This window comes from Convolutriloba macropyga, chromosome 6, assembly GCF_964194025.1.
Source record: "Convolutriloba macropyga chromosome 6, txConMacr16.3, whole genome shotgun sequence".
NCBI classification, from domain to species: domain Eukaryota; kingdom Metazoa; phylum Xenacoelomorpha; order Acoela; family Convolutidae; genus Convolutriloba; species Convolutriloba macropyga.
The window spans coordinates 47,830,225-47,842,295 of NC_134473.1; the positions used below are offsets into that span (position 1 = coordinate 47,830,225).

The following is a 12,071-nucleotide window of genomic DNA, read 5'->3' on the forward strand; positions in this document are numbered from 1 at the left end:
CAAGCGTCGCCATATATGGTTCATCAGCTTCTGCGTGTTCTTCCATGTCTTCAAGCTTGCAGGTTGCTGGTCTCCAAATTGTCCTGGTGGCAAGCTATTGAAGGGACGCTGGATAAGAAAGTGGTTTGGAGACACAGGTTCCTCGTTGTCAGGCTGCTCAGCAACGTTAGTCAGTGGTCTGGAGTTGAGGATTGATTCTGTTTCCACCATAATTGTTAGGAAAGTGTCAAAAGAGAGTCTTCTGGATCCTAGAATGAGGAGGAGCGTTCTTTTGGCGCTCTGGATCAAACGCTCCCAGACACCGCCAAAATGAGGGCCGTATGGGGGATTGAATTTCCACGTTGTATTGGCGACTGCTAAAGCTTTGCAGATTCTGTCATTGTCCAAGGCTTTAACAGTTTTCTTCAGTTCTTCAGAAGCGCCAACGAAAATTTTCCCGTTGTCGCTGTAAAGAAGTTGGGGCTGGCATCGACGACTGCAAAATCTTCTGAAGGCATTGAGAAACGTATCTGTATTGAGGTCTGGACACGTTTCTAAGTGAACTGCTCGCGTCACCATGCATGTAAATATTAGACCATAAGGTTTTTCTAAAATGCCTTTGGAATCTTCGATGTAGAAGGGTCCAAAGAAATCTACACCAGAATTAGCAAAGGGGAACTGTGTTTTTGCTGTTGGAAAACGAAAACTAGGTAATGGTGTCATAATTGGTTGAATGTTTTTCGTGTCAAAGCGTCGACATAAGAAACAATGAAATCGTACGCTTGCTAACGCTTTCCGAAGGCCAATCACATGGTAACGTTGTTGAATGAATGCTTTTGTTGCTTTTGTGGACTGGTGAATACATATTTGATGGGCATGTTCCAAGTACAAACGAACAATTTTGTCCTTGGCGTGCAAAATTATTGGACGTTTTTCCAAATCCAGTTGTGTTGGTGCATACTGCAATCGACCACAAGAACTGAGTAATCCGTCCTCATCCAACAGCGGATTTAAGCATCGTATTTTGCACTTATAGTCTAGTTTGATTCCACGTTGTAAGGAATTAACGGTCGAATGGAAAAAACTGTCCTGAGATAATTTCAGGAGATAATTTCTTGATAATTGAATGTCTTCAGTTGTGTATTGGTGATTGTTCGTTCGCATTTTCTTTGCACGATTAATTAGGTTGAAAACTGTTGCAACTGTCAGAAGAAGTTTGTTCCATGTTGAGAATTTACTCGGATCGACTATAGGTTTAATTGTCTTGGGACTTCTCGTGACTGCCGCACATGTTGCGCGTGGTTTGTTTATCTCATTCCAGGTCGACTCGCTTTGGCAAAGAAATTGGGGTGGATCTAACCATTTCTGCTGAATTTCGTTTGTCTCAAGACCGCGAGATCCGTGATCGGCGGGATTGAGATAAGTTGAGATGTGATGCCATTGCTGGGGTGAAGAACTTTTATGAATTTCTCGCAATCTGTTTGAAACAAAAACGTTTTGCTTCTTATTTGAGGCTATTTAGTCCAAAACTACTTGACTGTCGGACTAGAGAAAAATTTGGTCCAATGTCAGTGTCATTTCTCTTTGCATCAGTTGTAGAAGGCGCACTCCTATAACAGCGGCTTCTAGTTCCATTTTTGGCACACTTATTTGTTTAATGGGAGCGACTTTGCATTTTCCCATGAGAAAGCATGCTTGTGGCGGAGTGGTTTGGTTATTGGTTGTACGGAGATAAGCAACGGCTGCCATAGCTGCCATTGAGGCATCCACAAATATATGAAGTTGGCTGCTTGTGATTTTACTGAAATTGTGAACAGTTCTTGGTATTCGGATTTCGGGCATGGCAAAGTAGCTGTTTAGAACTTTCTGGAGGTTATGGTGTAGTTCATGTGGTATCAAATCATCCCATTTTCTTCCAAGTTTCCAAATCTGCTGCAAAACCATTTTGATTCTAATTGTCAGGGGCAACAGGCCGAATGGATCGATGATTGAAGATACCAAACTGAAAATTTTTGTGTGTACACTGTTGCATCTTTAGGAAAATGTTGTAGGGGAAACATGACAAAATCGTCAGTTGTTATGTTCCATTTTTGACCAAGGACTCATATGATGTCTTTTGTTTCGTCTTTGTCGTCGGAAGAGATTTCAGCAAGTACATCTGGTTGGTTCGAAACAAATTTTGTCAAACTGAAGCCACCATTTTTCAGGCATCTTGTTGTCTGTGATATGACTTCTTTGGCTTCTGACATTGTTGGCAGGGACTGAATGTAGTCATCCATATAAAAGTGGTGTTTAATAGCGTTCAAGGCGGCTGGAAATTCACTTTTGTTGTCTTCTGCACATTTATTGAGCACATAAATTGCGCAAAATGGTGAACGTGTTGCGCCAAAGATTAATCTAGTGAATTGGAATTGTCGAATGGAGTTGTCTATCATCCAAAGGAAACGAAGAGCAGACTGGTCTTCTTGTCTCACGGCAATCTGCATTAACATTCCTTCGATGTCTGACAAAATAGCAACCGGGTGTTCTCTGAATCTCAACAGCACTCCAACTAAGTTATTTAGCAAATCAGGACCAGTTAGAAGATTTGAGTTCAGTGATTCACCGCGGAATTTTGATGCTGCGTTGGCAACTCTTCTCACTTTTCCGGGTTTGTTTGGATTAGTGACTGGATGATGAGGTAAGTACCATATTGACTCTGGGGGTGGTGCTTGCATTTCGACTGGCTTGACAAAATTTTTATCCAAGTCCGTTTGGAGTGTCTGGTTGTACTTCTGATTGAGACCGGTATCGTTTTGTAGTCGTTTTTGTAGACTTTTTAGTTGACTGACTGCTGAGAAATAGTTATTCTGGAGTTTCTTTACGGGTTTCCAAGGAAGGCCAATCTGATATCTTTCACCGTTGTGACAGATTGAGTTTTCCATTGTTTTCACTGCTAATTGGTCTAGTGAGCTGTCTTCATTCTGTTCGGGTAATGTACCTTCAGCTTCTATTTTCCAGAATCTTTGAACTAATTCGTCCAATGGTTCTTCTTCAGTGTCTTTCCGGCAGACATGGTAAATGAATGGTTGGCGAGGGGGCTTGTTTGTGTTCATTGTTTTAGGAGATAGCTCGTACTCTCCAGCGAGAGTCCAACCAAGCTTTGTTTTTACGCCGAATGGACGTTTTTTGCTACCTTGGATTACCTCGACTGGATATGTGAAGGGAAACGTATTGACACCAAGAAGGGCGCCTATTGCACCGTTGGCTATGTCAGGGAAATAAATGTGACTAAGTTCCTTGAAGGTGTCGCATAATTGATTGAGTTCGTTAGCGGGTGATACATTTAGACATGGCGTGCTATAGGTTCTTGCAATGCTGAAGTGTTGACTGATTTTGTCATAAGGCGTCACTGTCACTGTTTCACTAATTTTGGAAAGTGGCATTTCATGTTCAGTGTTTAGGTACTGCAGAGTTGTTGATGCTTGCGCTTCGCAGGGAAGCTCAAGAAAGCTAGTAATTTTATCCAGCAGGAAGGTGAACTGGTTTCCGGGGTCAATCAAGGCGTAGGTACCAAACACTTTACTTCCGTTTACAAATGAAACTGGTATTATTTGTAGTTGTTCATACCATTCAGGAGGAGGAATTGTATTTCGGTTGATACTGAAGTTTTGGGTTGGATTCGAAACACTCAATTGGGCGCGTTGAATATTTTGTTGCTGTGATTGTCTTTTACCAGAAAACGATTGACCGTATCTTGTCTGCTGGCTCTTTGTACTGCTGACAGTGTCAGTACTTTTGTTTTGATTTTGTTGTTGAAAGGATGGCTGTGTTTGGGGGCTTGCTAGATTTTGTGTCGGCTGATTGGGATTGCTTGTTGAGAAGGCAGCGGTGGGCCGCTTAACTTGTTTCGAAGGATCATGCAAAGTTGTGTGGTGAAATCCTTTACATGTTTGGCATCATTTTGTGGACGGACATGACTGCTTAAAATGTTTGTTGCTTAAACAGTTCGAGCAAAGATTGTTCTAGCTCACAATGTCATACCTTTGGTCTGGCGCACATTTCTGGTATTCAGGGCATGTTGCGAGTATGTGACTTCCTTTGCATTTCTCGCAAGACCTGTTTGACTGATCAGCATCTTTACGCGGAGGAAAGGGTGGTTGACCATGCTGGTTTGCAGGGCGACTTGAGTGCAATGAATTCGGTTTCCAATTGTTTTGTGAAGTATTAGAAAATTGATTCATAGCATTGCTGTTCCTATTATCATTGTTGTTGTTAATTCTGCTAATGCTATTACTGTTGTGACCGAAAGTGTTCCAATTATTAAACGGCTTATGAACATTTTCTCTGTTGATTTTGTCGTATACTTGGGCCTGTACTTCGAGCCACTTCTGAAAATCAGAGACGGTTGGTTGATTTCCAATTGATGTTATTGAATACTCTGTCCATTTTATCAGAATATTATGTGGAATTTTTTCTTTTGCCTTTTTCATCAATGTTGAACTTTGCAAGTCGGCTTTGAAGCCTAAATATTCAAAAGCCTGCACTAATCGTTTGAGAAAAGAAGCAAAAGATACGAAACTCTGTTTGTTGTAGTCATTGTTCGGACGCCAGGCTTCCAGTTGATTGATGAAAGCATTCACAACAATGCTGGGATCTCCAAAGTGATCCATGAGCTCTTTCAAAGCAATCGCGTAGTAAGCTGGGTCTCACGAGTAGGCTTGAATTTTTTTTTGGCTTTTCCTACGACCGAGTTCTGTAAGTATGTTATGCGGTGTGTATCCGTAAGGCTAGTATTATTGTGAACTAGGTTGAAAAAATTGTTTATCCACTCATGGTATTTCAGTGGGTTACCATTGAAATTTGATATTGTTATTGGTGGAAGTTTAATGGAATTTTTGTTTGTGGTTTGTAAATTAAAAATAATTTCAAACGGGATTGTTTCTGTTTGTATTTCAGTTCGTAGCTGAAACAGTTGCTTTCCAGAAAAAGACCAATTTGGAATTTGTTTCGAATTTCCCGAAATGTTTGTTTGGCTAATATATTGAGTAAAGGGGGGAAGAATGGCTGTTTGGTAGTTTGTAAAGGGATTTTCCGGAGTAAGCGGACAATTAGGTGGCTGAGATGATGTACAGCAAACAAGGTTGGTACCTTGGTTGTTGAGTGTTGTATTGGAGGGGAAAACAATTCCATTGTTTGGTTCTTCCGTTCGATTTCCATTGCTAAAATGAACTCCAGTTGGGTAAAGTGGGTTCTGAAATTGTTGGGAAACGTTTGTTTGCGCTACTGTTGGTAACGACATTGCTGACGCCAATTTTACGCTGTTCTGGTTTTCACTTATTGGAACAGCTGAAAATTGAGTGTTTGAAACAGTTTGAGCAGTTGCACTTTGATTGTTGTCAAAAGGTAGGGGATTGTGACGACTGTCTTCGTAACAATATGGATTTGGCGTGGTCTCATTTGTCACTCTATTTGTTCCTTTTTCTGAAAGAAATTGACGCTGAAGCATTTGCTCATTCAATTTGCATGAACTTGATATTTGGTATTTATTGGTTTTGTTAACTGAGCAGTTATGTTGAAGTGAGTTTTGTAAATCTAATGCAAAACGTTGTATGCTTTGATCTTCCCTTTTGTTATTTAAGGGAACAGAAGACTTTTCTTTTGGTCTAACTGTGGCATTTGCTGGTTGATTTATTGGCTTTTCGGGCAATGTGATCAGCTTTGAACTAGAGAACTGGTTCAATTCTCCAATTGATGAGTGAATTAATTCCGGCTTGTTATCAATAGATTCAACAGGAAATAAGACTGCAATTTGATTCATTGGAATGGAGGGTTGTTGAATTGAAGCAAACTGGTTGAAAGTGTTCTCTTGCTCTCTGAGAACAACTTTGTGTACTGGATATTGAGGATTACCCAAGACAAATCTGTCCTGAATGTTTGCTCTGGATAATAGGGTTGATGGTGGTGTTGGGGCTGCTAACAACGACATTGACTGGTTTATGTGTTCAACCGTCGTAAAATTTTTTACTGATTCTTCAGTCAATTCTGTAGTATCCTGCTCAAATTGGCTGTTGCTCTGAAGAAATTTGGAGAGAAGGTCGGGTTTATTTTCTCCTTGCGGAAGGGAAAACGATGGTTTCGCCGGTCTTGGGGGCACTGGAGGGGAGACATCGCTGGCAGGGTTCTTCACTGTCATGTTGTTTTGCTCTGAGTTTTGGGAAACCGGTGTCAATCGATGCAACTTGAGTTGTCTTCTTGAGGACTGTGAGATGCAGCTGATGTCATCGCGCACTCGAGTTGATGATTGACTCAGTTGACCATCATCGTCGAGACTGTTGACTTCTAGTTCCAACTTTTCTAGACGAGAGATCAATTTCGATTGACGCTTCATGACCGAATTTATGCTACTGGAGCTTACTTTTTCAGTCATGATGCTGTCAAGTTTTGTCTTCAGCTCTTCAACGCTCTCCTTGATTTTGTTGATCAACAAAGAAAGAGTGCGGAAGCTTTTTCTCTGCTCAACGGATGTCTGTAAGAGATCAAGCTGATTTTTCATGTTGAGCTCAGTCATTTTGAACTTGTTCAATGCGTATTGTAACTTCTGGCTGTTTTCTTTTGTCATCTTGTTGAACCGGCTGTAGTCAACTCGTAATGGTTCTGTTGTATTTAAAGTAAAGGTAAAGAACGGCTCGAAATTTACGGAGCGACGACTTTTTTGGTAAATTAAAAAACCTCTTAAGTTTATGTAGGCTAATCAGCCTAGCTCTTTTCGTTCAAAAATAGCGACGCAACTTTCACAAAAACAGGAATCCTAAAGGTGTTTTTTTTTGGTGGTAAATCTAGCTAAATATTTGCTTAAAAAAAGGAAAAACTAAGCGTTCGCGCGTGTGTACCGTTGATTTGTTGAACAGGACCAAATAATTGCTTTCAATTTTTTTACATATTACTTTGCAACGATTCTCCTGTAAATTTTAGTTCTCCTTTTATCACACTCAAGGTACCAGAAAAAAAGTTTTACTGAAGTGTTTTCTTTTTTTTTTGTGTGTGGAGTTTTAGGAACAAATAAAACCTAAAACCAAACAAACTAAATCTATATTGATACTTCTTCAAAATAAGTTAACTTTTTTTAGAATTTAAAATGCGGTGCGACCAGGCAACGTGAGCTCAGACAAGCAGAGAAAACTGGTTGCTTAAAAGCTGGGTCTACTTTGAAGCTCTTTTCCAAGAAATTCTGTTTTGCGATTCTTATGAAGTTAAGGACAACTGCTACCCTTAAACTGCTTGTATTTGTTTCTGGATATTATGAATTGCTTAAGAATTGCCACCTATGAATTGCTCATCTTTACTTTGGTGACTACTGCGACCCAACGGAAACACACTCCTCTTCAGTTGGTGACTACTGAGACCAAAGGGGGAAAAGGGACTTCTTTCGGCAACTTCTGAGACCGCGGACAAAAAAGAAGAAACGTTTGACTTTTCCAACTTAAAGGGACTATATGCGTGAATGAATTTGAGTGGGGAATTATTCGAGAGCTTTTGATTTATTTCTTTTTGAGATCTTATCTTCTCTTTTATTTCTCTTGAGAAGGTATTTTCAGTGTATACTACTCAATTAACTAGATGCGCGGCTAGTAGTATGCAAAATGAAAACAAAATAAGTGTAAATGTCGGGTTTTCTTAGGAAATCATACTACCCCATTAACTAGGCTCGCGGCTAGTAGTATGCAGTTAAGATCAAAGAAAACACTAACCTCTTTGCAGGTTTTTTTTGTCCGAAGCTTTCCAGTAATTTTCTGTCGGTTGTTTTCGGTTTTGCAGAATGGTTATATAGTTTTTCAGCGTGTTTTTTTAATGAACTGCGGAGGTATATAAAATAGCTCTTTTTTGAAAATTGATTGATTTTTTCCTTAATAAGAAAAAAAAACGTTAGAAAAACATTTTTTGATTTTTATATAAGAGAGAAACAATTTTGCCACTTTTCTGTTGCTTCTTTGCGGTTTTGAAATAAATGAAATAAATTTTCAGATTATTGTCAAACAAACGGAAGGAGCTATTTCGAACGCTTTCTTGTTATCTACTGAAAATTTCCAATAAACATTAGAAAATGTTTTTTTGAGTTTTTTAAGTAAAAGAAGCTAATTTGCAAATTTCAAGTTGCCTCTTTATGAGTTTGTATATTCAATCAACTGATTTTGAGACTTGTCTTTCAACAAAACCAGGGGAGCTAATCAATGGGTTTCAGTGGAACTATTAAATGTTTTATTCAAAACGTTAGGAAAACGTTTTTTGAATTTTTTGATTCAAAGAAGCAATTTTTGTCAAAATTGAGTTGCTTCTTTACAAAATTGCGAAATCGATAAACTGATTTTGAAGCTTATTTTCCAACAAACCCGGGGGGACTAATCAATGGGTTTTTTTGATTTATTAAAAGGTTTTCCCTATAACGTTAGAAAAACGTTTTTTGATTTTTGACGCTCAAAAAAGCACTTTTGCGACTTTCTCATTTTTTGAGCAAAAATTTTACATAAGGTGTTCAACCAAAATAAAGTTGATTTTAAGTCCAACGGAAGTGTTCTATTCAAAGAAAAATTTTACTTTCATGTAGATTTTTTGCGACAAATTGAGAAAATTGTTTTTGAGCTATATCGTTTTTTCGGGCAATTTGTGTTTTTTTTTTCGTTAATTGCTGACTTGTAGTTGCTCACGGCTATTTCTTTCATAAACCATTTACCAAAAGCTCGTTGGGGGACAACTTTTGTGTGTTTGAGAATTTTTGTCGCAAAAAAAATCACGTTTTTTTTTGGATACGTCTAACCGGGGAAAGGACTTCTAAGGTGACGTCTGGAACCTCGGGCGATCATCTCTTGGTGACGTCTGTAACCAAAAAAATGTCAGGCCTTCTTGGTCGGGTGACGTCTGAAAACCCTTGAAAAAAAACTCTTCGTCTTTGGTGGGCTCGTCTGTAATAAGAAACTCTTTCTCTGTCGTAGTCTTGGATATTAGTCTTGGGGTGTGCTCATGCCCCCTCTTTGTTTCAAAAAAAAAAATTAAATTTAATTCAGAAGGTTTTATGTCCGTATTATCAAGGCGGATGGTCGCCAAAAATATGTTTCAAAACATATCTCTAGTCTAATCATTTTTTAAAAGAGCACGTCTAAGTTTCACGTTGTTGGACAAAAGAGTCAAGTTTTTGTTGCAATTTTGGCGGTTTTTGAATCATCTTGAAAGTTGCAATAACATTGGCAACAGTAGCTGATCCGACCAAGCCAAACCGAAGAGGCCTCTGATTAGAGTTTTGTGCAAGTCAGTATTTCTGTGGGACCAGCAATTCCTCTCATGAGACCATTGTCCCTCATCGCCGTCTTAGTGCCTAATCTGATCATTCCTTTAAAAATTTTCAACGGACTTGAGAGCTGAATTAATAATTCAAACTTTACATATCTCTTTCAAGTTTTTACGTCTGTTAATATTAGGGCAAAAATTTTTGAGAAAATTCGTACCGATATTTGTTGCGAAACTCCTTGAATTGTGTTTTTGGGTCAATAAAAAACAAGGGCCGGAAAAATGTAGTTTATGATCACATTATGACCAGGTAAATAAGAATCTCTTCAGATAAATGCAGGTTAATTTAGCCAACGGGTATATCCAACGCGCAACAAAACGCAATATACACTCGGTAATAGACTTCATATACAAAAACGACAGCGGCCACTGACCACTTGCAAATTGTTCTCGATTAATTTAGTTACAAAAAACTGTAGTTGCGTATACCTTAGACAACAGGCTCAAAAGAAAACTCCAACAACGCGACAGAAGAGCATGAGTCAAAAATTAACCCTGCAACTCGATAATATAAAACAAACTCTTTTATGTAGCAGAATTGGGTTTTATGACCTGAGGAAAATGAGAACTGTTTGTAAAACAAAGACAAACGAAGGAAAACTGGACAGACATCGAGAGAAGCAGCGGCATGCAAAAAAGAGATTAACCAGCAGACAAAATGAAAGACTAGCAGGCAGTTAAACTGAAATTGTTAGCGAATGGTACAGCTGTGACGAGCTCGAAAACGGGAAAACAAAGACTTGACAACAATTCTACGAATCAAACTCTAACAAGATTATTTATATTTCCTCCAGGCATTCCTTCCAATCAGTAATTTTACCAACCCATTTCTAGGAAGTTGAAGAAGAGCAAGGGGGTCCAATGGGAAACAATACACGCGCGGAATAAAAAGAAAAATAAATAAATTTGATCTTCTGCAGTTTGAGGCCAGCTCAGTTACCACTTCTTTTCTTCATCACTTATTTTCTTCATATTCTTTATTACCAAAAACAACGATATCGTCTACCTTGCACGAGTTGATGACCAGCCGCTTGCCAATTGAAATCGAGCCCAACGCAGCTCCATTTGTCTATATATTTTAGTGTTTATTCAGCCGCTCGCTTAGTAATTTCTGGGCTGAACGTCTTTCACAACCCAACTCCACACAAGTAAAACTTGGCAATCAAGACTTGCTTTATGCTTAAAAAAAGTTGGCATGTGCACCTTCCTGCTATATACTATCTGTCCTTATGAATTTTTTTACTCCCAACACTCCACTGATTTAATTATAAGAAAAGTTTCTTCCGTTCAAAATAATTTCAAGTTGTGTGCTGCGAGCGGTTTTGTGAAGTGATTTCATCGTTCAGGTCAGCAAATCTTTTTGCGTTCTTCCTTCTTCATTCAGATCTACGCTATCTGCGCTTAAGGCATATCCAAAATAAATGTCCAGCCGCTCACTTAGTTAATTCTGTTCCGTTTTAATATCATGATATCTATACATTTTTGTCGTCCTAAAATGTTCAGCCAGCCGCTCGTTTTGTTAATGCTGGGTTGAACTGTCTATCCAACACAATAAAACACAGATGATTGACATCGACAACGATATGCCTTTGACGCAATGAAGACAAGCATCTGTGCCCTCTCCCAAAACCGTGATTCCTTATTTTTCTATTTTTACAGGACACTCCACTGCAAATGAATTAAAGAAAACGAACATTTCTGTCAGACCTGAAGAAAAACTTATTGTGTGCTGCGCGTGGTTTGGTTCAGTGGTTCTATGTTTCAGGTCATTGTAGCACTTTTAGTTAACCACTATTAAATTTATTTTTGGTTTATTTTATTTTCCTTCCTTTCGAAATCAAAACTTTGTTTGTTGTGTACATTTTTTCTACCTCCTCTAAAACTAATTCAATCGGTTATTCTTCGTAGTCTAATTCCAACATCAAAACAATATTATTTCATAATATGGCCAGATAATGAAGTCTCTGCTTTAGTTGCTTCAGACTGAATTTCCAATATATCTAAATGAAAAGTTGAGCACATGCGGAATTTTACATTTAACTTAGCGCGGTCAGCTATCAATTTATCACAAATACGTGCGTGGGTTTGAAACTCGTCCTGGTCAGATTCGTTTTTTGCTCAATCTTTTTCTGCAGAGGTTTGAGATTTAGAAGAAACAAAATAACTTCAATTACCGAAGACAATTTAGTGCAGTGCGCAATTACCCAGCAACATTCACACATCCTCACAAGGGGGTTCGACCACAACAACGTTCATTGGGTTTTTATTATCCGCATAAATTTATTCTTTCTGCTTTCTTTCAATCAATTCAAACTACATGATAGTTAACGATGTAAAACTTGCCCTTCATATATGCGATTTTTGATCAGACCATTATCAAGTTCAAGATATTTCCATTCGATCAGACCATGCCCGACAGAAATGACTTCTGATCAGGTGTCGTGCGATCCTGGTGCAGAGTATCGTGCGACCATAACCCTTTCGAGACCCTGTAATTTTGGTACCATCATACCCCATTTAGGTCGCTCAGAGGTGTGTGACCAAATGATCTGATGAGAGTTCGCTTGGGTCTGGCCTCTCAGACTGGGATGTCTTCATTTTTGACTCATACAGACCACAATTATTTTTCCAACTGGGACAATAATGAATAGGAACCCAAATTTAAGTCACCCAAAAATAAACTCATTTTTTTTCAAAACCCAGAATTCGCGAATTCGCCTTTGTGTCTTTCAGGCCATCAGAAGACATCGGGGAGCCAGTGTTGGATGCCC

General features: G+C 38.8%; 1 protein-coding gene across 1 annotated transcript in view; it reads left to right on the plus strand.

Moving 5' to 3' along the window:
• LOC142341330 (uncharacterized) overlaps window positions 1-12,071 on the plus strand; it is a 58,626-nt gene that overhangs the window by 17,652 nt on the left and 28,903 nt on the right. Inside the window, exon 4 of the mRNA XM_075392256.1 lies at window positions 12,034-12,067. Coding sequence (XP_075248371.1) covers window positions 12,034-12,067 — 34 coding nt within the window. The remainder of the gene's footprint in view (window positions 1-12,033; window positions 12,068-12,071) is intronic.